This window comes from Balaenoptera ricei, chromosome 19 (assembly GCF_028023285.1).
Source record: "Balaenoptera ricei isolate mBalRic1 chromosome 19, mBalRic1.hap2, whole genome shotgun sequence".
NCBI lineage: Eukaryota > Metazoa > Chordata > Mammalia > Artiodactyla > Balaenopteridae > Balaenoptera > Balaenoptera ricei.
In genome coordinates, this window is record NC_082657.1 from 51,708,842 (window position 1) to 51,735,359 (window position 26,518).

The following is a 26,518-nucleotide window of genomic DNA, read 5'->3' on the forward strand; positions in this document are numbered from 1 at the left end:
TCAAAACACTTGAAATATAATTGGATCTAGCTTTGAAATGCTCCTCTCAAGGGGAATGCAACTCCTTTAAAAGTAAAAGGGCCTAAAAAATAAGTCAACATAGGTCGGAGGTCTAACTGATCTTCATAACAAGAGATTCTGATCAAAAATTAGAAACATTTCCACCCAGTACTGTGGCTATGTCTGGTTTTTGTTACTTTTTTTTTTTTAAGGGCTGCTGTGTATGCAATGCTTGTCAGTGTTTTTATTTTTTTATTTTTTTTAATTAATGAATTTATTTATTTAGTTTTGGCTGCATTGGGTCTTCACTGCTGTGCATGGGCTTTCTCTAGTTGCGGCGAGCAGGGGCTACTCTTCGTTGCAGTACGCGGGCTTCTCATTGCAGTGGCTCCTCTTGTTGCGGAGCATGGGATCTAGGCATGTGGGCTTCAGTAGTTATGGCTTGTGGGCTCTAGAGCACAGGCTCAGTAGTTGTGGCGCACAGGCTTAGTTGCTCCGCGGCATGTGGGATCTTCCCGGACCAGGGCTCGAACCCGTGTCCCCTGCATTAGCAGGCGGATTCTTAACCACTGCGCCACCAGGGAAGCCCTGGTTTTTGTTACTTTAAGTGAAATGCTCAATGATCTCTGTATAAAAACGACTATATTTTGAAACTTAAAAGCCAACAAAGTCATATTAACTCACGTCCGAGGAGCTTGGGAGACATCAGATCAACTGCTCAGACAGCAAGACTATTGTACAAATTAAAGGTCCTGGGGACTGACTGCTCAAATACACTGAGTACCAACAGGTCTTCTACCTTCAGTGTGACACTGTGAGGAATTCTATCTCTTCTATCTTTGGGGCAAACATTCCTAAACTGACACCACCCAGGATGTTGTCTGAGACTCAACAATAAAGCCTCTTTTTTTTTTTTTTGCTCAATAGACCGAGAAGACAAGACAAAGTTACATGGGAAAATGATGTTTTTCACCCTTATGTTTTATTGCTTTAGGTCACTCTCAATCTACAAGGAGGCAACTAAATAGTAAGCCCTTCATTAAACAAGTTAACGCTTATGGGTAGGATTATAAACTTGAGTGGAACTAACGGCTGCCCACTGTTGGAATAAAGTAAGTAATAAATGTTGGGTTGAAGGCAAGCAGTAAATGTACCAGCCAGACACCCACAAACACTGGTAGAAGCTGGATTCAAGTGGCCAACAGTATTGGTAGCAAAGGCTGGAGGGGAGTGGAGGGTGAGAAGTGGATCGAGAGCTTAGACTAACAGAACTAGAGGAATTCAGACACATTAGGCTGAGCACGGTGCTTTTTTCTACCAATCGTAGAGTTTCTTGTCATTTCTGACTCCGGCCTCTAATGAATTGGGTGTTTTGTTTACTCCATCCCCAAAGCATAAACTTTGGCTTTTTATAGCCAAAGCAGTGTGCTATTTTAAACATGTGGCGGAAATGCATTGTCAGTTACAAACATTTGCTCCTGTGATTCTTATTTGCTAGCAAAGGACGTGGGACAGGATGTTTTACTCTCCTGCTCTGGTTTTCCTGTATTGCTTAAATCTGTTTAGAGAGAAGAAAAATAAACAAAGTGTTTCTGCTGGGCAATTTCTATAAACTAACGCAACTCCAAAAATGAAAATGAAAAGAGTCTGTGGAAAAAATATTTTACTGCATTAAAATAATTTTCTTTTAATAAATTAGATATTTCCTGTAGATTCTTCCCCTGAAAACTCTGCATACCACGCATGTGCAGCCTGCAGCACATACTAATGTCTGCACTGATAAAATGTGTGCACTTAGACACCCCAGATCAAATGAATTCCTCTTGAGCCTGTCTTTACCCAAGCACAACTACAACTGTGGAAGCTTTTTGAGATGAATAGCAGAAAAATGATCATGCCAACCTTGAAGGTCATCTTCTGGATTTATTCAGAAATTCAAGGTACATGTATCATAATTAAATGTGTCCCCATTTGCATGTACAAACTGTGAGGACTTTTTTACTGAGGCAGACATATCCTTGTAATCTGTTATGTGCCATTATAGCTTTCAAAGAAACTGATTTTGCTCAAATTTCACTTTACCCCTTTATAAAGGAGTCAGTCGTTCATTAATCTACTAAAAGATATGTCATTGGTTGACCCCTCTAGATTCCCTCTACGTCCTTCTCCACGCTGCTCTCTGCCCCAGATGCTGTCCTGTATGGACAAAAGACTCTCTCCTTTATCCAACCTTAGTCAGGCTCCTTTGAGGCCTCTTCTCGACTAAGCCTCAATCTTGGCCCCATCCTTGACGGGCTTGCATAGCTCAGTTTTGGCAAGAATCCTGCTAAATCAGTTTAAACAGAACTGCCTACTCATATCTGATCACTCTCAACATATGATCAAGTTCCTCATTTGCCACCTCTGATGTATAAGTCCTTGGCCTGCCTTCAGCAAGAACCCTGTTAGGTCAGCTCAGCAAGAATCCCCCTACTTCTCATGTCTCCCCTCAGCACTGTTCCATCCACTGATCATCCTCCCACCCCCAATTCTGTTCCCTGGCTATAAATCCCCAGCTGTCTTTGTTGTATTCAAAGTTAAGTCTGATCTTTCCCCCCTATTGTGATAGTCATTAACAACTACTGCAATAATCCTGAATAAGTCTTCCTTACCATTTTAACAAGTACTAGGATAATTTTTTCTTTCATAAGCCTCAGTGGCCAATGGAGTGCCCTAGCAAGAGATGGGATGGAGGGAGGAATGGAATATTTGGATATTTATTCCCCTGGCTTCCCCCTAGATGGTCCATCACTCAAGTGAAGTTCTCAGCTCCTGACAGGAGGCCCTCTCTATCTTCACTGCCATAAGCTGCTCCCTGTCTTGCCCCTTCAGGTCTAGGGGTGGTGATGGAGCCTCATTATTACTAGGCCCAGAGACACCATACTGTCCCTCTCCCTGTGGTTTTTCATTATTTTGTGAGTTATTAAACTCTCCTCAAGGTATCCTAATTTGAGGATGCCATCTGTTTCCTGCTGGGTTCCCCTAATACAGATATCATCATAGCAGATTTCTTATCTTCCAAAGGCTATTAGCTCTTTCTAAGAAAAGAAGGCATGGGGCTTCCCTGGTGGCGCAGTGGTTGAGAATCTGCCTGCTAATGCAGGGGACACGGGTTCAAGCCCTGGTCTGGGAAGATCCCACATGCTGCAGAGCAGCTAGGTCCATGAGCCACAAGTACTGAGCCTGCGTGTCTGGAGCCTGTGCTCCGCAACAAGAGAGGCCACAATAGTGAGAGGCCCGCGCACCGCGATGAAGAGTGGCCCCCGCTTGCCACAACTAGAGAAAGCCCTCGCACAGAAACGAAGACCCAACACAGCCATAAATAAATAAATAAATAAATAAATAAGTAAATTTTTAAAAAACAAAACAGGGTTGTATTTGTAGGTAGTGCTTACTTAGAAAAAAAAAAAAATACAAAAAAAAAAAAAAAAGAAAAGAAGGCATGAATACAGAATACAGTGAGATTTCCATGAGTGACTTAGTGACTTAAACAAGGTGACCTTGACAAGCTACCACTTCTCCCTCCTCTGGTTATCTCCATAACTATGGTAACAGTGTTTTCTGAAACACATTGTTTCCAAGTAGAATCTCTAAGCATTAATACGGATTATTTTAAGAAACACCCAAGGAAGACAGAAGTAAAAATTATGCTAGTTGAAACTAACTATGCTAGAAACCTAAGGCAGAAGAAACTCTGCCTTTATTTCTATCTAGTACTTAATTTACAGTAACACTTTCAATAAATGCCAAGAGACACTGTTTAATAATACCAGATAAAAGCCTGGTAACCCAGAGACAAGCCTGCAGAAGGCTACTTCTGTAAGTAGTCTAGAGCAGTATTTGTCACATTCAGGTTGTAACAGACTGTGAAATCAATTCAATGGGTCATAACATTTTTTTAAATGACACATACTACACATAATAATTACATACTAATGGAAAGAAAATAGAAGAGTTCACCATACATAGTAAAGGTAAATATAATTTCACCAAATTTTTATTTCACTTTTTAACATACCTATATTTATGGGTATACTAAGTCATAATGTAAAATGTACTCCTTATTTTGAGTTGCAGTCAATAAAGTTTGAAAGTCACTGGTATAAAGAAAATCCCTGTCAAACAATATAATGATTAGAAGGCTAAAAGCATGTTGCTTCAGCCAAGAGCCTCATATTTTTTATATCAGCCCTCATAAAAAATATAGTTTATTTCGTCACCCTGTACAAGCACATTTATAACCAAAATAGGGAATTCCCTGGCAGTCCAGTGGTCAGGACTCGGTGCTTTCACTGCTGGGGGCCTGGGTTCGATCCCTGGTCAGGGAACTAAGATACTGCAAGCCGCGGGCACAACCGAAAACAAACAAACAAACAAAACCCACACTGAAATAAAAATTTTGTGAAAACAATATTTATTCTTACCACATGATGTACTATGACATTTATTCTATTTCATTTCTCTTAAATGATGATTGCAAACCACAGCTTGAAAAGTACTGGCCTAGAGTATTAAGAGGGTCAGTCTGGAGAACTCTGTTCGCATTACTCTGCTCCTCTCACAGATGCCTTCCTCGGTGTTTGCCTAATTTCCACTGTGGTAGCAAGCACTCAAACCCTTTTCCTTCTCAGGTTCCTGTGTAACTACTACACGACTTCTGCCACCTAGCTGCTCCAGTGGGAGAGAAATGCTTGGATTAAGAAGCAGATAGAAAGTATGGAGCCGATGTGGACACAGGCCATCCACACGCCCCTGCACTCACCGCCATGGCACCCTGAGAGCAGCGTCACTGCAAACACCTGCAGCTCGTGGCCTGAGCGCCGAGGAAGCAGCTGAGCCAGCACGGACGGGAGCTGGAGGGTAAACACCCCAGCCTCCTCGCCCTTGCCAAGTCTACCAGCAGGACTGAGGAGCAGCCACCGCCAGCAGCGGCTGGAAAGTTCACCCCGCGCTGGCTGCCTTCCCACGCCTCTTCACTTCCCTGCTCGGGCTTCCTGGAATCACCTCCCACACGAATGAGTTGCATTCAAACCTTTGTCTCAGGGTTTGCTTTTGGGTAAATGCTCACCAGTGTAACACAGTGTTGTCTGGAGCCAGGGCTGCAAAGATGAGAAAGGCCTGTCCTATAAAAGCTCGTAACCTGACAGGAAAACCAAAGATTTTTTTTTTTTTTAATGTAAAAACACAAAACAAAACTTCACTGTTTTGGGAGGGAAGGATGAAGCAACAAACTGACTTAAGGATCCGCGAAGCCCCTACAGATGACTTGTTCTACCCCAAACACCTCAAGGACAGAGAGCTCCCCCTCAGGAGTCAGCAGGTGATCAGTGTTACAACGGTGTGGTCCATGTTCACTTCTCTGTAGGCTAGTGCCCTGGTTCCTCATACTTACGGTGATGCTTTCCAGCTTACATACAGGTTAAGAAGAAAGGCATTTTTATTTCCTCCAAAGAAAGAATTCTAGTCTTCAGCTAAAAATAGCCCATGTAGTATGGAAAATATGAAGGGAGAAAAACTATTAAGTTCTTGATGATGTGTTAACAAAATTATTTGTAAGTCAGCTTTGACCTTTTTCTGTTCCTACGAGGTCTTTGGGGGTGGAAGCAAGTACTCAACCGAAATCTTTTATTACAAGTTCTGATGATCTGCTGATATTTTCATTCAAAAATTATTTTTTAGGGACTTCCCTGGTGGCACAGTGGTTAAGAATCCACCTGCCAATGCAGGGGACACGGGTTCAAGCCCTGGTCTGGGAGGATCCCACATGCTGCAGAGCAACTAAGCCCATGCGCCACAACTACTGAGCCTGAGCTCTAGAGCCCGCGAGCCACAACTACAGAGCCCATGTGCCACAACTACTGAAGCCCATGCGCCTAGAGCCCATGCTCTGCAACAACAGAAGCCACCGCGATGAGAAGCCCCGAGCACCGCAATGAAGAGCAGCCCCCGCTCGCCGCAACTAGAGAAAGCCCGTGCGCAGCAACGAAGACCCATCGCAACCAAAAATAAATAAATAAACAAACAAATAAATAAATGTCATGCTTTAAAAAAAAATTATTTTTTAAATGTAAAGTCTACTATGTGTTCAGCTCTGTGGCCAACACTGTGTATCAGGACTTTTTTCAGAATCAAACAAGAAGCCTATGGCTAATTTTCCTCTGCCTCCCCCATTTTGGCAAATATTTCAGCAAAGGCACAAAAGCAGCAGAATTCCTTCTCTCAGGAAAGGAGTCACGAGAGCTACAGGTGAAGGGTGTCCTTGTACTGAAAACAGCTTCTCCAACGTGCCAGGTACACCTGGACCTGAGACTAGAATACTCACCCTGACCCGGCAGGAAGTGACGGCAGAGCTGAAGGGACATTAGCCTGGGGTTTTTCTTTCTCATTTTGCTTGAAGAAGGATTTGGCTTCTTTAGATGTAGCATCCACTTCCTTAGTCACCCTGTACCAAGGAAGGAGACACCAAGTTTACAAGAGGAATAAAAAGAAAGAAACAAAATCTAAGAAAAGGGCATAAATAACAACAAGGAAAAACCCACTGGGCTTTCTATAAATTCTGGCTGCTGAGCTTTATGATTAAAGTGTACTGTGACAGTTCTAGATAAAGACATTGTCCCCTTATTAATTTAACAAATGAAACAACAGCATATGTAAGTCTGATGTCTCTCAAATCCCCTCCATTACTTCTGTCAGCGTGATAGTCACCACTGAATCACAGCCCATGTGGGTCACCGATGTGAAGGCTGAAAAGGGCTCTTCCACTGCACCTCACACGCAGATTAGTGCTCACACTTAAGTAAAAGTTGGAATGGGGAGATGGAGTATTTGGGAGAAAAACACTGGCATGATTTCAAGGAGAAAAGCAACAGTATAAACAATTGGGAATACTCTAAAGAAGGCTCCTGTTCTATACCTAACAACCCAAAGATGGAACAAAATTCCTTAAAACCGGCCAAATAGGCAGTGATTTAGGAGTGGAAGAAAGCGACACGATTGAGAATCCTGTCCAATTTCAAATCTGGAAAAAATGCTCTCAATAAAACTGAGTCCTCACCAGGGAAGTCCCTGTTTTTCTTTAATTAACAATAATCTTTTGATGTTCCCACTACCTGGTTTGCAAAATCTCCTATATATCCTGGCTCCTCCCTGACCTCTTCAGAGCAGTCCCTCAGAGTCATCTGAGAGGCTGTCTTCCAGGCTTAAGTCCTCATCAAGTCCGTCAAATAAAACGTAATTCTCCAAAAAAAACAAAACAAAACTGAGTCCTAAAGGATTAAATAAAAGTATTAATGGTGCCTGAAATTTCAGATAAAGAAGCGAAATGCCTAATGCTGGCCTGGGTTTGACAAGTCTAATAAAAACATCTGAGGAATTTTGTTTAAATGCCAATCTGTCTGTCGGAGGGTCCAAGATTATGGTCACTGTGTTACCATGAGTGTTCAAACAGGTCATTCAGCATAATGACAGACGAATCCTATAAATTCTAGATTTGCAGGAATAGAAGTCTCTATCTTTTCTCTTCTTCCTTCTAGGCTTCTTAGGACCAGAACCAAATTTTCTCGTTAAGAACCATCTCACTCCTGCACTCAGTACTGTGTCACCCACACAAGTGGCACAAAATAAGAGGTTGAGAGTTTTACATTAAGAATCTTCACTGGCAAAGACTGCCTTAATCTTGAAGGATGACTTCAAACAAACAAACAAACAAACGAACACTCTGTTACTCCCCTACTCAAGTTCTTATGATGGCTCACTATTACTCAGAGGATCAAATATAAACTGCTGAACCCCCCAAATCAAGTTCCCCCCAAATCTACTCCTACTCTGTATTGGGCTTAATTTGTGTGTCCCTCTATTCTCCTAAGTAAACCTCTCAGTACTAAGAGTCAAGAGTCAAAAACAAGAGAAAGAATTTATATGATAGCTTAGACCACCATTCAGCAAATATTCACTCCTTCCCTGTGGACCAAGAAGATACTCCCCTACCCTACCGATGCTGAGCTTGGATACATGACTTGCTTCAACAGTCAATGAGATGTTAGCTGATCTGACAGAAAAAGAAGCTTTAAATGTATTTGTGCTGTTTCACTTGCCCCTTGAGCTCCTCCCTTTAGCCATAAGAACAGTATGCCTCAGGGAGCTGCTGGTCCAAGATGGCTGAAAGACACATGCTGCAGATCTGAACCCAACAAGCAGCTTGGAGACCAGCCTAGATTAGCTGAACCCCAGATATCCAGAAACACATGTTCAACAAATAAATTCTTATTGGTGTACACCACTGTGTTTTGGGATGGTCTGTAGCATTTCTGTAGCAGCAGCTAACACATTTACATTTCATGAGTGAGAACACTGATATCTAAGGGGTTAAGTTACTTTTTCTCATCTAGAGATTAAGTAGCAATGCTAGAGAGAACCCTCCAGTAAATTCTATTTCCCAAAGATGGTTGCCACAAATTTCCCAACCCCCATGCTCTTCCAGAACCTGACACTACCCCAGTGAAAGGGAGAGTATATGTCACCCCCCTTGAAACTGGGTGGGCCTTTGTGGCTGCCTCGACTCACAACGTTCAGTGGAAGGGGCACTACATGACTTGTAAGGCTCACTGAGAAAAGGTGATAGAGCTTCCAGGTGGCTCTCTCTCAAGAATGCACCTCTGAAACCCCAAGTTACCACACAAGAAGTCTGGTTGCCCTGAAGCCGCCATGCTGGAGAGAACACATGGGAATACCACTGAGACAGAGATACCTAAGGAGCCCGTTCCAGACCCCAGGTGTTTCTTCCTGGCCCAGGCACCACACATGCGAATAAATAAACTTTCAAGATGGCCCCAGACCCAGCCACTAACTACAACTGCATGAGAGGTTCTGCACAAGAACCATCTAGCTGAGTCCAGCCACCCCGGAACTACAAGAAATTACAATAAAACAACTGTTTTAAGCTGCTAAATTCTGGGGTGATTACTTACACTGCTATAGAGACAACCAAAATAAACCTACATCCAAACCTGAGGCTTAATGCAGAGTCCCAGAGTACTGGCCTAGAAAGTTGCTTTAAATCTCCTTGCCCTGGGTAGAATCTGGGGCAGACCTGAGATGGCTTATGAAGAACAAGTGGAAACTTCCACTTGGAAATGGTGGTTTGAACTCTACTCCCTACCAAAACCCTGCCAAACAGTGGTAAACAAATTTACAAAGGCAAAACTACACAAGGATAAGAACAGGTATAATAGGAGAAAGATGTCAATCAAATTTTTTGATGGTAGAAAGCAAACACACAAGTAATAGTTGACTTAAGTCTTTGTTTGCTCCAATCTCTCAAGTTGGTAGCCATGTGAAACGGCCAACAAGCAAGCAGTATCCTAGAAAGGCTCAGTAAATTGAGATACCAGGAAACTTTGAAGGTCGGGGAGAGGAGTGGGGCTAAAACTAGTTGAAAGTTTGTATCAGGAGCATCTAGGTCCCAGATCCCCTTCTCTACCTTATACCACAGGCTACTGACCCCTACCCAACCCAGAACCCATTACTCGTTGGAGAAATGAAAATCACATAAGTTCCAGACTCAGATGGCAGGGCTGAAGTCTCATTCTCAAAACAGACAAATTAAATGAAGATGTATCTATTCGCTCTTCCTTTGCCACAGCAACCTCAAAGGCTATGTGTTTCCTACGTGTTTCGGACGGCTGAGTTGTAAGATGTAGTGCTACCCAACCTGTGTTGGACTTTGTACCAGTAAGAAATAAATATGTGTTATGCTACGGACTTTCTGGGTTTATTTGTTACCCCAGCATAGCCTAGCAGAGCCTTACTATTACATCAACTTAACCAATAGGAATTTCAGAATAAGAAAATATGGGAAGTTATGAACAAAAAGAAAAATTTCCTAGAAGTTTCCACAAAATGATTGTTCCACAGAATATCTGACCCAGCAATTTATTTTATTTATTTATTTTTAAAAATATTTTGGCCATACCACGCCGCTTGCGGGATCTCAGTTCCCCGACCAGGGATCGAATGCAGGCCACAGCAGTGACAGTGCTGAATCCTAACCACTAGGCCACTGGGGAACTGCCATGACCCAGCAATTTAAAAAGATCTACATAAAGGCACATCATTATGAAACTTTAGAATGCTGGTGATGAGAGAAGATAAAGATCAAGTGGCCCAAATCATAGGGGAAGTAAAAGAAGACTATGCAAAGTATGTTTTGTTTACTTGTTTTACCACAGTACTAACAAAACTTTTCTACCAGCAACCTAAGACAATTCAGTGGACATTTTCTGAAAAGCGGCCTAGATGCAGGCACTGTGTTTAACATGAGACATATAAAAAGATATGACATGGTCTCTGCCCTGACTGGCTCACAGTCCATCAGGACAGCCAACCATGAAAACAAATCATAACAAAACATGATATATAGTAAGTGGCATAAAGGAAGCATGGAAAAAAGTATAAGTTGTGGGAATATCTCTATTAATTTCTTACTGTCAAAGTCTTATTCATGGACTTCCCTGGTGGCACAGTGGTTAAGAATCCTCCTGCCAATGCAGGGGACACGGGTTCAAGCCCTGGTCCAGGAAGATCCCACATGCCGCAGAGCAACTAAGCCCAAGCGCCACAACTACTGAGCCTGCGCTCTAGAGCCCACGAGCCACAACTACTGAGCCTGCATGCTGCAACTACTGAAGCCCGCGAGCCTAGAGCCCGTGCTCCGCAACAAGAGAAGCCATCGCAGTGAGAAGCCTGCGCACCACAACGAAGAGTAGCCCCTGCTCACCGCGACCAGAGGAACCCCATGCGCAGCAACGAAGACCCAATGCAGCCAAAAATAAAATAAATAAATTTATCTTTTTTTAAAAAGTCTTATTCATATTCACTAGGAAACAAGTTCTTTAAACTGGAATATTTCTCTCAGGGACTTTGATAAATGACACAAAGTAATAATAAGCAGATTACTGTATACTGAGAATACGCCTAGAAGAACTCCACTTTTAACAAGCAATAAGAACAGATTCGCAGGAATTCCCTGGCGGTCCAGTGGTTAGGACTCGGTGCTTTCACTGCCGGGGCCTGGGTTCAATCCCTGTTCAGGCAACTAAGATCCTGCAAGTCAGGCGTTGACCTAGATGCAGACGGGGGGAGGGGGGGCAGGATTCGCTATCAAAATATCTTCAAGTAGGAGAACAGTTAAATTATAGACCACTCCTAATGTACAAGAGGGAACCCTGACAGGAAAAGGCCCATCATTAGAAACAGTTAATTCAAGTGCTAGCAGAAGGAATTCCATCTTAACTTCATTTTCACTTAATCAGAACTTCCTGAGAAGTCTTTATTTAGGCAGAAACTTTCCATGACTGGCCTCTTCCAAAAGGTGAATCATTTAGGAAATTCTGAGCTAACTGGCTCAGCTGGCTATATGATAGGGAAGGATAAAAAATACTGTATTTCCTCATTCACCAAGGTTAATAAGCTACACATTTTTCAAGTGGGAGAAAACCGAAACAAAAAGGTAAAAATCCTAAATTTAACAATTAAAACATAATTAGAAAAAACCCAAAAGACTAACTTTGTGCTAACACTACCTTATGCTTACACTCACAAATTCCTCCCAGTCATCAGTAGCTCTTTCTCACATTTCTTAACTTGATACAAAGACAAAAAGGAAAAGCAGAATAATGACATCAAGAGATTAAAAGACATGCTCAAATCCATTTACCAACTTTGCATCTGGTTGTCAAAATTCAGGCCCTCCAAGTTCCTACATGAGGGTTCCTTATAATACCTAAATTTAAGTATAAATAATTGAAGTTTTTAAAAAAATCCTGCCAACATGACAATTATTAACAGAATTTTTGGGTTTTTTTAGGAGGAAGGTGTTACACAGAACTTTCACTTGTCATGTTATATATCTCTGCACGTATGTGTTTAAAGTAATAAGCATATATTACTTTTGAGTATAAAATATATGTGCGTGAGAGTGTGCATATTTATGGAAAAAAAAGTGTTTCCTTATTCATACTGCTGTTTTTTTGATAGATATGGTGCTGCCCTCTTCTGACAAATGATGGAAACAGCAGGTTCTCTGAATACTCATCCAGTATTTAAAATCATCATCCATTTGCTTTAAAAAATGAAAGAAAAAAAAATTTTTTTAAAAGAAAAAAAGAAATAGAAAATTTGTGTCAGTCAACTATATTTATAAATATTAATAAATCCACAAAATTTAATTTGATCAGGAAATTTAATGATTTCTCATAACGACAGTTATTCACCAGCTTTTCTCATTACTCTCTATGTAAAGTCAATGGTAAAGTTATAATAAATCTTTCTTAGATATCCTATATGACACATGGGAAATAATGCGAGCCAAGAAAAATTTCCAAAAATTTAAAACCTATATTCCCAACGATATATTAAACACTTTCTGTATTATTTCTGTAGGACTTTGGTTCACTATCAGTGTTCTACTAACCTCTGTTGGATAGCTCAATAGTTCCCAGTATGATTTCTGGCAGTAAAATACGTTCTTTTTTTTTTAAAGAGAGTTCCCTGTTTATTTTTATAATTAATTAATTAATTAACTAATTAATTAAATAATGGCTGCATTGGGTCTTCATTGCGGTGCGCAGGCTTCTCACTGCGGTGGCTTCTCTTGCTGCGGAGCACAGGCTCTAGGCACGTGGGCTTCAGTAGCTCTGGCTCGAAGGCTCTAGAGCTCAGGCTCAGTAGTTGTGGCGCACGGGCTTAGTTGCTCCGAAGCATGTGGGATCTTCCCATACCAGGGCTCGAACCCGTGTCCCCTGCATTGGCAGGCGGATTCTTAACCACTGCACCACCAGGGAAGCCCAGCAAAATACATTCTTAATTCACATCATCAAGATTTATTTAATGGATCCCTAAAATGATTATATGGGAAAAGGGTGTCTTTGCAATGGAGAATTCTGACACATATTGCCTAAGTAGTCTAACTTATTGCCACCAATAATCGGTGTTAATGATGAGATGTACTGAGGAGGACAAAACATCATCAATGTAGTATTTTTGTCTAAAGTGATTAATATGAAGTTAACCATGAGGAAACAATGCAACAACCCAAACTGAGAGACACTCTACAACACAGAGGGACTCTTAAGACTAAATGCAGAGTCAGCTCTACCCACCACCAGTCCCTCCCATCAGGAAACTTACACAAGCCTCTTAGATAGCTTCATCCACCAGAGGGCAGACAGCAGAAGCAAGAAAAACTACAATCCTGCAGCCTGTGGAACAAAAACCACATTCACAGAAAGACAGACAAGATGAAAAGGCAGAGGGGCTATGTACCAGATGATGGAACAAGATAAAACCCCAGAAAAACAACTAAATGAAGTGGAGATAGGCAACCTTCCAGGAAAAGAATTCAGAATAATGATAGTGAAGATGATCCAGGACCTCAGAAAAAGAATGGAGGCAAAGATCAAGAAGATGCAAGAAATGTTTAACAAAGACCTACAACAATTAAAGAACAAACACCTAGAAGAATTAAAGAACAAACAAACAGAGATGAACAATACAATAACTGAAATGAAAACTACACTAGAAGGAATCAATAGCAGAATAACTGAGGCAGAAGAACGGATAAGTGACCTGGAAGACAGAATGATGGAATTCACTGCTGCGGAAAAGAATAAAGAAAAAAGAATGAAAAGAAATGAAGACAGCCTAAGAGACCCCTGGGACAACATTAAACGCAACAACATTCGCATTATAGGGGTCCCAGAAGGAGAAGAGAGAGAGAAAGGACCCGAGAAAATATTTGAAGAGATTATAGCCGAAAACTTCCCTAACATGGGAAAGGAAATAGCCACCCAAGTCCAGGAAGCGCATCGAGTCCCATACAGGATAAATCCAAGGAGAAAAATGCCGAGACACATAGTAATCAAACTGGCAAAAATTAAAGACAAAGAAAAATTATTGAAAGCAGCAAGGGAAAAATGACAAATAACATACAAGGGAACTCCCATAAGGTTAACAGATGATTTCTCAGCAGAAACTCTACAAGCCAGAAGGGAGTGGCATGATATACTTAAAGTGATGAAAGGGAAGAACCTACAACCAAGATTACTCTACCCAGCAAGGATCTCATTCAGATTTGATGGAGAAATCAAAAGCTTTACCAGACAAGCAAAAGCTAAGAGAATTCAGCACCACCAAACAAGCTCCACAACAAATGCTAAAGGAACTTCTCTAAGTGGGAAACACAAGAGAAGAAAAGGACCTACAAAAACAAACCCAAAACAATTAAGAAAATGGTCATAGGAACATACATATCGATAATTACCTTAAACGTGAATGGATTAAATGCTCCCACCAAAAGACACAGGCTTGCTGAATGGATACAAAACAAGACCCATCTATATGCTGTCTACAAGAGACCCACTTCAGACCTAGGGACACATACAGACTGAAAGTGACAGGATGGAAAAAGATATTCCATGCAAATGGAAATCAAAAGAAAGCTGGAGTAGCAACACTCATATCAGATAAAATAGACTTTAAAATAAAGAATGTTACAAGAGACAAGGAAGGACACTACATAATGATCAAGGGATCAATCCAAGAAGAAGATATAACAATTATAAATATATATGCACCCAACATAGGAGCACCTCAATACACAAGGCAACTGCTAACAGCTATAAAAGAGGAAATAAACTGTAACACAATAATAGTGGGGGACTTTAACACATCACTTACACCAATGGACAGATCATCTAAAATGAAAATAAATAAGGAAACAGAAGCTTTAAATGACACAATAGACCAGATAGATTTAGTTGATATTTATAGGACATTCCATCTAGAACCAGCAGATTACACTTTCTTCTCAAGTGCGCACGGAGCATTCTCCAGGATAGATCACATCTTGGGTCACAAATCAATCCTCAGTAAATTTAAGAAAACTGAAATCATATCAAGCATCTTTTCTGACCACAACGCTATGAGATTAGAAATGAACTGCAGGGAAAAAAACGTAAAAAACACAAACACATGGAGGCTAAACAATACGTTACTAAATAACCAAGAGATCACTGAAGAAATCAGAGGAAATCAAAAAATACCTAGAGACAAATGACAATGAAAACACAACGATCCAAACCCTATGGGATTCAGCATAAGCAGCTCTAAGCGGGAAGTTTATAGCTATACAAGCCTAACTCAAGAAATAAGAAAAATCTCAAATAAACAATCTAACCTTACACCTAAAGGAACTAGAGAAAGAAGAACAAACAAAACCCAAAGTTAGCAGAAGGAAAGAAATCATAAAGATCAGAGAAGAAATAAATGAAATAGAAACAAAGAAAACAATAGCAAAGATCAATAAAACTAAAAGCTGGTTCTTTGAGAAGATAAACAAAATTGATAAACCCTTAGCCAGACTCATCAAGAAAAAGAGGGAGAGGACTCAAATCAATAAAATTAGAAATGAAAAAGGAGAAATTACAACAGACACCGCAGAAATACAAAGCATCCTAAGAGACTACTACAAGCAACTCTATGCCAATAAAATGGACAACCTGGAAGAAATGGACAAATTCTTAGAAAGGTATAACCTTCCAAGACTGAATCAGGAAGAAATAGAAAATATGAACAGACCAATCACAAGTCATGAAATTGAAACTGTGATTAAACATCTTCCAACAAACAAAAGTTCAAGACCAGATGGCTTCACAGGTGAATTCTATCAAACATTTAGAGAAGAGTTAACACCCATCCTTCTCAAACTCTTCCAAAAAATTGCAGAGGAAGGAACACTCCCAAATTGATTCTATGAGGTCAAAATCACCCTGATACCAAAACCAGACAAAGATACTACAAAAAAAGAAAATTATAGACCAATATCACTGATGAATATAGATGCAAAAATCCTCAACAAAATACTAGCAAACAGAATCCAACAACACATTAAAAGGATTATACATCATGATCAAGTGGGATTTATCCCAGGGATGCAAGGATTCTTTAATATACGCAAATCAATCAATGTGATACACCATATTATCAAATTGATGAATAAAAACCATATGATCATCTCAATAGATGCAGAAAAAGCTTTTGACAAAATTCAACACCCATTTATGATAAAAACTCTCCAGAAAGTGGGCATAGAGGGAACCTACCTCAACATGATAAAGTCCATTAAAAAAAAAAAAAAAAAAAGACTAAATGCAGGGACTTCCCTGGTGGCACAGTAGTTAAGAATCTGCCTGCCAATGCAGGGGACACGGGTTTGATCCCTGGTCTGGGAAGATCCCACATGCCGTGGAGCAACTAAGCCCGTGTGCCATAACTACTGAGCCTGCGCTCTAGAGCCCTCGAGCCACAACTACTGAAATCCGCACATCTAGAGCCCGTGCTCTGCAACAAGAGAAGCCACTGCAATGAGAAGCCTGCGCACCACAACAAAGAGTAGCCCCTGCTTGCTACAACTAGAGAAAGCCCGGGCGCAGCAATGAAGACCAAACGCAGCCAAAAATAAATAAAATAAAATAAATAAATTTATTAAAATAATAAATAAATAAATAAAAGACTAAACGCAGAGTGTAATCTTGGATTGGAGGTTGGACTGGACAAGAAATATAGCTATTAAGAACATTCTGGGGCTTCCCTGGTGGCACAGTGGTTAAGAATCCGCCTGCCAATGCAGGGGACATGGGTTCGAGTCCTGGTCCGGGAAGATCCCACATGCCGCGGAGCAACTAAGCCCGAGCGTCACAACTATTGAGCCTGCGCTCTAGAGCTCGCGTGCCACAACTGCTGAGCCTGCGTGCCACAACTACTGAGGCCTGCACACCTAGAGCCCGTGCTCTGCAACAGGAGAGGCCACTGCAGCGAGAAGCCCGCGCACCTCAACAAAGAGTAGCCCCCGCTCACCACAACGAAAGAAAGCCCATGCACAGCAACAAAGACCCAATGCAGCCAAAAATAAAAATAAAAATAAATAAATTTATTTTTTAAAAAAAGAACATTTTAGAATAACTAGGGAAAGATTTGCGTAGAACTGTATATAGAGCTACCAAAAATGTGGCCTGCAAAACTACCTGTTATTGGTCTAAGACAAGATAGGTACAAAAATTTTGAGTATTTAGAAACTTGCTTAGCAATTTGACAATGTCACAATATTCAAGACATGAATGATGGACTCATTGCATTAAACAGAACATAGACCAATTCAGGTACTGTCAAACTTGCAAGATGGTCACATGTGATATCAGTCTTGTGCAGTAAGACCACATTACAGTGTGTATGAAAGTTTAGGGTTATTTTATCAATTAAAACCCAAAAATGTGATAAAATATAAGCATTTCTTTTTATAAATTTTTACAATCATTTTAATTTTTGACCAAGTGTGACTTTTAAAATTTATAGTTTAATAACTAAATTAAGAAAGTAAATTTGGTATTATTTTTTAATCCTCATTTACTGATGGCAAAACAACCTACACTGTACGCTTCTGCAAAAAAGCCCACGTTTCCTGAATGCAGCAGTAGTAGTAAACCACATGATGATGACGGAAGTGACTCTGAAGAAATGAAGGACAACCAAGGTCAAACCGCTTTTACTCTATGAGCCCTCATACACTGGGCTTGGGTTTTGATCATGCAGCACTAAAACCACAGTGAGTTCTTTGCAGAGATGTTTTGGCTAATAAAGCAACAAATCCACCAAAACTTCTGCAGCATTTACATATAAAACATGAAGAAATAAGTTCAAAATCAAAAGAATTTTTTGAAAGAAAGAGTACTGAATTAAAAAGTCAATAAAAAGACACAGAATTCCCTACGTTAGCATTGTGGCCTTCTGAGAAAGGAGTACTTTTGGTTGCTAACTAAGAAAAACATATACCATTCCCAGGACATTAGTAAAAGACTATATCAAAGGTGTCTGCTTGGAAATCTTGACAAAGAAGGTAGTTCAAGTACAACTTTCCAATGATACCATGGCTTAAAAGTATTCAGGATCTGGCTTATGATAGAGAAACTATTAACAAAGTTAGCAAAGTGTTTCTTCAATGCAATTTGAAGAACAACAGATTATTGCTAATATGAAAATTATTTTAGTATATGTGATTTAATCATGAGGGTGATATAAAGGATTCTTTTTTATCAGTTTTTTGCTGACAAACATTAACTGACACTGATCTGTATAATAAAAGTAGGATCACATGTCAACAGATGAGATATGAAGTTTAAGTGTTTAGAAGAATATCTTCCAATGGCACAGCTGCAAGACAGGGAAACAGTTTAGATTAAGGAGTTTGTGCTAGAACATAAATTAATACACTGCTTCCTTCATTGAGAAAACTCTTACCACATAAAAAAACCCCCACTGTTCTTAGTACAGTAGTAAAAACTGTGAATTATGTAAAGCTAATGCATTAAATTTAAATGACTCTATTTTTGATCAACTGAAAGTTGATCATAAATATGCATATGTTATAATGCATGCTGAAGTACAATGGTTATGAAGAAGAAAGTGCCTTGAGAATGATGAACTACAAAATAAACTTAGTACTTCTAAAAGAAAAACAATAACCATATGGTCCCCAATTTTAAAGATCTCAATTAGACAGTAAAACATGCTTATTTGCCTGCTTTGTTTGGTATTTTTTTGGTGTTTTTTTTGGCCGTGCTGAGCAGCTTGCAGGATCTTAGTTCCCCAACCACGAATTGAACCCAGGCCTTCAGCAGTGAAACTGTGGAGTCCTAACCACTGGACTGCCAGGGAATTCCCAGTTTGGTGTTTTTAATAATCTTAGTACTTTCACACAAGGAAGTAATTCAACATATTTTTCAGAAACAAATAAACTCTAAGAGTAAAAATGAAAGTTAAAAGCCTGAAGAACAGTTCCTATAGGTTAACATGTTTCACAGAATGTTTTGAATTATATTTTCCATTAAAAAAATCCACACATAGGAAATTCATGCATCCAGAATTCCTTTTTCCCACTGAAATATAACTTAAATTTAATTATAACTTGACAGGATAAATTACTGGAACTGACTACTTATGAAGCACTGAAGATGAACTCTGAAAATACAGTTACTACTAATCATTTCATGAGGTACCTAGGTCAAATCATTATGCTGTACACCTTAAACTTATACAGTGCTGTATGTCAATTATTTCTCAATAAAACTGGAGGGAAAAAAAAGAAAATATAGTTATTACTGGCTTTGTTTGGAAAAAGTAAAAATGAAAATCCTGAACTTAATGAAACTGCTTTAAAATCCACACTTCCATCCTCATTACTTTCACATTATTGCAGATCATTGTCTAAATTATCTGTAGTGAAGGACCATGATTTAAAAATTTCAACCTGTTGCAGACCAATACTTTTGTAAAACACAATAAAAAGAAATTATTAGAAAAATAAATTAAAAAGAGGTACAGGACTTCCCTGGTGGCGCAGTGGTTAAGAATCCGCCTGCCAATGCAGGGAACACAGGTTCGAGCCCTGGTCCGGGAAGATCCCACATGCCATAGAGCAACTAAGCCCGTGTGCCACAACTACTGAGCCTGCGCTCTAGAGCCTGCGAGCCACAACTACTGAAGCCCACGTGCTGCAACTACTGAAGCCCATGTGCCTAGAGCCCGTGCTCCGCAACAAAGAGAAGCCACCGCAATGAGAAGCCCGCGCACCGCAACGAAGAGTAGCCCCTGCTCGCCGCAACTAGAGAAAGCCCGCACGCAGCAACGAGGACCCAACGCAGCCAAAAATAAATAAAAATAAAAATAAATAAATTTATTAAAAAAAAAAAAGAAAAAGAAAAAGAAGTCCGCATGCCACAACAAAGAGCCAGCATGCCGCAACGAAGATCCCACGAGCCGCCAACTAAGACCCAGCACAGCCTAAATAAATAAATAAATATTTTTTAAAAAGTTTGCGCTTGTATTTTGTATCTCTTCTTAATTTACTTCTCTAATAATTCCTATTTATTGTGTTTTACAAAAGTATTGGTCTGCAACAGGTTGAAAATTTAAAATCAGGGTCCTTCACTACAGAGAATTTAGATAACAATCTGCATTAATGTGTAATCTACCGAATGTGAGAGTTATATTGCATCACAAAGGAGAAGATCCTTGTTCTTAGGAAACAGTGATTAAGTATTTAAGAGTGAAGTGTCATGATGTCTACAATTCTCAAATGGTTCAGCCAAAACAAAAAGAGAGAAATACGGAAACAGATGGTGGAGAGAGGGGCAAAACATTTACAAGTGGTGAATCAGTATGATAGGTATATGGGTGTTCACTGTAATACTATTCTTGCAACATTTTTATAAGTGTAAAATTTTTCAGAAAAAAAATTTGGGGAGAAAAAAAGTAATATTAAAAGAGTGGAAATATGTATATCTATAACCGATTCACTGTGCTGTAGAGCAGAAAGTAACGCAACACTGTAAATCAACTCTACTCCAATAAAAAAAAAAGTAAAAAATAAAAAGAGCCACCACCACCAACAACAACAACAAATAATAACAATAATAAAAAGTTTTGCTTCACATCATTTATAAAACTAATAATGCCGGGACTTCCCTGGTGGTCCAGCAGTTAAGACTCTGTGCTCCCAATGCAGGGGGGCCCAGGTTCGATCCCTGGACAGGGAACTAGATCCCGCATGCCGCAACTATAAAGTTCCCACACGCTGCAACCAAAGATCCCGCACGCTGCAATGAAGATCCCGCATGCCGCAACTAAGAGCCGGCGCAGCCAAATAAATAAATAAATAAATGTTAAAAACAAACAAACAAAAACTAATAATGCCAAACTTTTTTCTAAGATATATTTTCACTAGATGAAATAATTGTTGGAAACTAGAAATTATTTTAAAGAGTATCAACTTTAGGGGAAATTATATTTACAGAGAGTAAACAAGTCTAATTAATTACTGTCAAGGAAAATAAATGTGACCATCTATAAAATTATTGATTGGCAGGCACTTCATCTGTTCTTGTCCAGCTCTAAATTACAGATCTGCTGTTTTCATATTAAAATTTTAAATAAATGGGAAGAAGAAATTCTGGGCATGTGGCTCTCATCTAGAACGGCCAAGAGTATTAAGCCTATAATGTTTTTCTAAACTAGTAACAAACCTATGAATCAATTAAAAAAATAATATTAAGATGAGGAAATAATATCAGAATCAAATTTCTCTCCTAGTACTTTCAATTCTCACCTGATTTCGAAGGTTTCACTGGGGCTTATACGTCAAAGTTAAGGGAAGTAATAAAGGGAGAAATAGCCAAAGTCACAAAGCACGGCATGAGTAAGTGAAACCAAATACTTAACTCTTATGTTTTCTTGTTTCTGTTCAGCCAACCACTTCATAATGCCCCCAACTACATTACCATATGTAAAAGGACCTTTCTCATATTCCCTGGTAATCAATGGAAACACTGCTTTCCTTGAGTTCAAATATAAATCTTCCAAAATATTAAGATGGGTTGGAATGAGGACAGATGTCTAACACCATTTAGAAAGATGCTCCTTTTTAAAAGTACTAGTTTTGAAGTTTGTGAATGTCATCTTACCTGACTTCTTCACCAGCAAAATCAAACACCTTGGTGATTTTAACTTTTTCTGTTTCTTTAGGTTTCTCTAGCTCTTCTGCTTTGACCAACAATTTACTTGAACTTGTCTCTTCAGCCTCCTCTCCTCTCTATGAAAAAAGAAGTGTAATCAGTTTCATTTAAGGATGAAAACTAAAAGATCCATCCAAACATGTTGTCTCCAGCTATTCTTAAATATTTCATCTCTAAACAGTTAAATGCTTATTGAAAATTTATTTAATTAGAAAGGCTTGTGTTTCCTACCATAGGGAATGCTTTGCTTTTCACTTAGTAGAGTTACTATTCAAAGGCATCTAGTCTGATTTCTGTTGTAAGCCTCAAATCTCAGTTTGTAAATTTAAAAAATCTATCTGGGGACCCTCCGGCATTTCTGGGGAAGCATTCATCCCATTCATCTATTAACTTACTTTAACTTGTGTATGCGGAGGCACTTTTGATTTTGGTCCTACGTCATTGAGGAAGCTGGCCCACAGTTCATCTTCCTTCTTTTTCCTTGCATCCTCTGACTCAATGCCTTTTCCTGGCTCTGCAGCTGCATCTTCCTCCTCACTACTACTTCCTCCAGATTCCTCGTTGGCATCCTCCTCGTCCTCTTCTTCTAACGAGAGGCCACCTTGTTTTCTCTTCCTAATCACCAACAGTCACAAGGAAAAGGAAAGACAAGACAAACAGGCAAAATAATTTCAGTTATCCCTTCCTGAATTCCAAACATAATGTTGCAAATATCAGAAAACTTTTAAATCTGGGGACTACTGGTTAACACGCCTGATAGGGGAAGTGGGAGAGGTAAGCTGAGATTTTGTGGAAGAAAAAAAGAACTGAGCTCTTACAGTTAGCATTTTCCCAAAGCATTTAGAATCAAAATACAGTGTTCTACTTCTAAGTTAGGACCAGCTGTTTTCACCAAGAAAATACCCAAAATCACCTCACAGAATCAATCTGTTCAGAAAGAGGGTTCTAATAACATACATATGCCCGGTATTTTTGACTTTTTAAAAGTCACTCCATTTGGGGAACAGAGACTGAAGAGAGCCTCAGATTTATTTGCACTGTTTCTTCCCAGAGTTCTGAGGGGGTGGGGAGCGGGGAATCCATGTTTCTTCCCACCTTCTGAAGATATGAAAGCTGGAATATACAAAAGCCAAGGATAAAAGAATTGGGTCCAAGACTTAACAGAGTAAACTGCTTCTTAAGACTATTCTGACTTCAAGTGAATCATCTAATACTCAAAATTCTCTTTCTACACTCTGCTTTTTGCTTCAATGTCCAGGAAGACAGAAACACCAATCAAAGAGAATAAAAGACTTGCATTGAAAGACTCCCTTTTTGAGTTAAATAACTTGTCAGAATTTTCATAATTTTTGGTGGGAGTGCAATTCAGTACCAGGCTTATAGAAGATAATCTGTCTATACCTATAAATTTTATTTTATTTCTTACTACATATAACCTTGGGTCAAACAATTCTACTTCTACAGATCTAATTTACAAATATACATGTGTACAAAGACACATACGAAGAATATTCACTGCAGTCTTATTTGCTGTAGTAAAGATGAGGACAATCTAAAGGTCTCTCAATAAAGGAATGCTTAAATAAAGTAAGGTCTGTCCAGTAATGTAACACTATGCAGTCACTGAAAAGAAAAAGGTATAGCTAAATATACGGCCATAGTATCATCTCCAAGATGTGAAATAAGGAAAGTGAGAAATGATATGCAGAGTATGCTACTATTCGTTTTTTTTTTTTTAAGAGTAGGGAATATAGGGAATTCCTGGCGGTCCAGTTGTTAGGACTTCCCATGCTTCCACTGCAGGGGGCGTGGGTTCGATCCCTGGTCAGGGAAGTAAGATCCCGCAAGCCGCATGGCCAAAAAAAAAAAAAGTAGGAAATAAATATATACATGATTGTACATACACAGAATTATCTCTGGTAACATAATTCTTCTGAAACAAAGCAACAAGGGCTAGAGATGGGGTACATATTTTTTGAAGCAATTGCATTTTTCTTTTCTTTTGGTCAAACCACGCAGCTTGTGGGATCTTAGTTCCCCAACCAGGGACTGAACGCAGGCCCTGGCATTGGAAAGGCAGAGTTCTAACCCCTGGACTGCCAGGGAATTCCCAAGTTTTCAATTTTAAACCAGGTGCACATATTACCTATTAACTTTTTAAAATTAAAGCTCAAAAAATTTTAAAGCTTGCCAGAGAATAAGAATTTAATCCTAAAATGTCACCAAATATTTCCCTCAATGAGAAAAAGGTTAGAAACCCTGGCAGTAAGAAATCTATCATCAGACCAATCCCAGCAACCTGGAAGGTTATGACAACAGCCCCTGACTTCTAAGGGCCTTGAGGGCAGCATCACCTGGCCGGAACGCTCTGAGCCTTTCTTTTTCTCCCTTTGGTTTTCTGTGTCTGCTCTTCACCATCCACTTCATCTTCCTTCACTAATTCATTTACATCATCTTCACTATACTCTCCACCTGAAATCACATAACAGGGTGGTCAGACAGACAGGAATAAAGATTTTCACATCAAGATGAGACATTTTCATTAAGGAAAAAAATCTAGTACTTTCCTCTGTTCTTCACCGGACTAAAATATCATTTCCTGAGGGACATCTTCCCTATTCCTGAAGACTAGGCTAAGTTCTCCTATTCTAGGCCTCCAGGGCAGTCCATATTTCCCTCCTTAACGCACCCCACTTATATTTAATGTCTGCAATTTCTGCTATGCTCCACACACCATGAGGACATGGATCCGCATGTCTTTAGAAGTATATGCTGAATGAATGAACAGAAATTGCAAACTGACCACTGTACTTCTCAAAAAAGAAATTCATGTTTCCACCTCATCTTGGATATCTTTCAAAAGTAAGCAAAGGATACCCTGTCTTATCAATAAAAGATGTTTAGAAAGAGGCTTAAAGACTTCAAGTTAGACATAGCAGAAAAAAACAAACACATCTGCTTCCCATCTTCAGACACTGACATTCTGGGGTCCCCAACAAAAGTGTTGCTTGAATGCCCAGTCTGACCACGTTCTATGGGTACCAGTCAATAAATCCTGTACACACAGAGATTCAACCAGTTGTGTTTTTCTTTTTTACTTCACATAGCTTTTATTTGAAGTATAACACACCAAAAAGCACACAAACTAATGTAGAGGTCAACGAAATTATGCAAAGTGAACACACTTGTATAAATACGACCCAGCTGAAAAAGCAGAACATGACCAGCATTGCAGAAGGCCCCGTTTCAATCAAGAGCCACCACCCACATCCCACAGGTAACCACTATCCTGAATTCTAACATCATAAATTAGTTTCATCTGTTTTTGAGCCTTAAACAGAAGCCTACAATATGTACTCTTGCGTCCAGCTTCTTTCACTCAACATTCTATTTTTAAGTCACCCAGTTCCTTCCACGTAGCTGTAGCTTATTCATTCTCATCCCTAATATTATTTCATCATATGACTATACCACAATTTATTTATCCATTCCTCTGTTGATGGACATTTGGTTTGGGGCCATTACAAACAGGGCTATTTTGAATATTCTTGCACATCAAATTAGTTTTTAAATATTTCACTCACAATGAACTAGGACCACCAAACATTGAGGAAAGCGTCCAATATCAAAGGCAAGACTGAAAACAAACAGAAAGGAATTAAGAGGAAACAAAATTAGAAAAAAAAAAAAACTTTATAATTTATATCCTCAAAGAGACATCCACAAAACAAGAATAAGATGACTCAATAATTTTCAGAAAATGAAAAATATCATTATAAAACTCTTGAAAACTACAAATATGATAGCAGAAATTAGGAAAAGAAAAAGAACAAAGATGATGAGAATGAGCCAGCTCTACTAAAATCTGGAGAATAAGCATTTGAGGCTGTCGGAATAGTAAATATAAGGGTTCCAAAATGGAAGCAAACTTGGCATCTTAGACACCAAGTGGTAAGTGAAAGTGTTTCATGAAGATACTGAACACACAAATGTAATTTTGCTTCCTCCTGAAACCTGAGTAAAATCACTACAACAAAAGGACTTTTAAAAGACAAACCCACAGTGGTGGCTACCCAGCTGTACTGTAGTTGTTTATACAAATAGAATATAAAAAGGCAAAATTACAAGGAAAAACAGAAAACTAATGAAAATCGCTATCTGTAAGGGTCAGGGCAGAAGACAGTGGGGTAAGCAGGGGTAGCAAAAGCAAGAGTTCTCTGTGTTTATTGCTCCGCACAATTCTGAAAATCCCTTAAATTGAGCAAAGTTTAAATAAACATATAAACATAACCAAACTGATAACACAAGCCACAAAGAAAGGATTTACTCCAAGGACTTTATTTATTTTTAAATTTATTTATTTAATTTATTTATTTTTGGCTGTGTTGGGTCTTCGTTGCTGTGTGCGGGCTTTCTCTAGTTGCAGTGCTCGGGCTTCTCATCACGGTGGCTTCTCTTGTTGCAGAGCACGGGCTCTAGCCACGCGGGCTTCAGTAGTTGCAGCATGCAGGCTCAGTAGTTGTGGCTCACAGGCTCTAGAGCACAGGCTCAGTAGTTGTGGCACATGGGCTTAGTTGCTCTATGGCATGTGGGATCTTCCCAGACCAGGGATCGAACCTGTGTCCCCTGCATTGGCAGGCGGATTCTCAACCACTGCGCCACCAGGGAAGCCCCTCCAAGAACTTTAGAAACAGTATTTTGACTGTTCATCCTTAGCAAGATGCATTCTAAAGACCAAGAAAGTTCTATTCCTAGTAGTAACATCGGTGTTGGTATTTTGAAACTATTCCTTTTATTATAGGTAAAAGAAAGTTCAGTAGTTCTACTAATTATGTTAGGAATCCAGAACTTCAGAGTAA

General features: G+C 39.4%; 1 protein-coding gene across 7 annotated transcripts in view; it reads right to left on the reverse strand.

Moving 5' to 3' along the window:
• The window catches only part of CFDP1 (craniofacial development protein 1), a 137,671-nt gene that overhangs the window by 103,624 nt on the left and 7,529 nt on the right, over positions 1–26,518 (reverse strand). For 4 of the 7 annotated variants that reach the window (XM_059904644.1, XM_059904645.1, XM_059904647.1 and 1 more), the window contains exons 2-6: positions 24,014–24,131; positions 22,055–22,274; positions 21,609–21,736; positions 6,362–6,481; positions 5,108–5,138 (exon numbers count right to left, since the gene is read on the reverse strand). In XM_059904644.1, coding sequence (XP_059760627.1) covers positions 5,108–5,138; positions 6,362–6,481; positions 21,609–21,736; positions 22,055–22,274; positions 24,014–24,131 — 617 coding nt within the window. Of the gene's footprint in view, positions 1–4,801; positions 5,139–6,361; positions 6,482–21,608; positions 21,737–22,054; positions 22,275–24,013; positions 24,132–26,518 lie in introns of all 7 variants that reach the window. The other 3 variants (XR_009499027.1, XR_009499026.1, XM_059904643.1) reach the window with 2 other exon arrangements.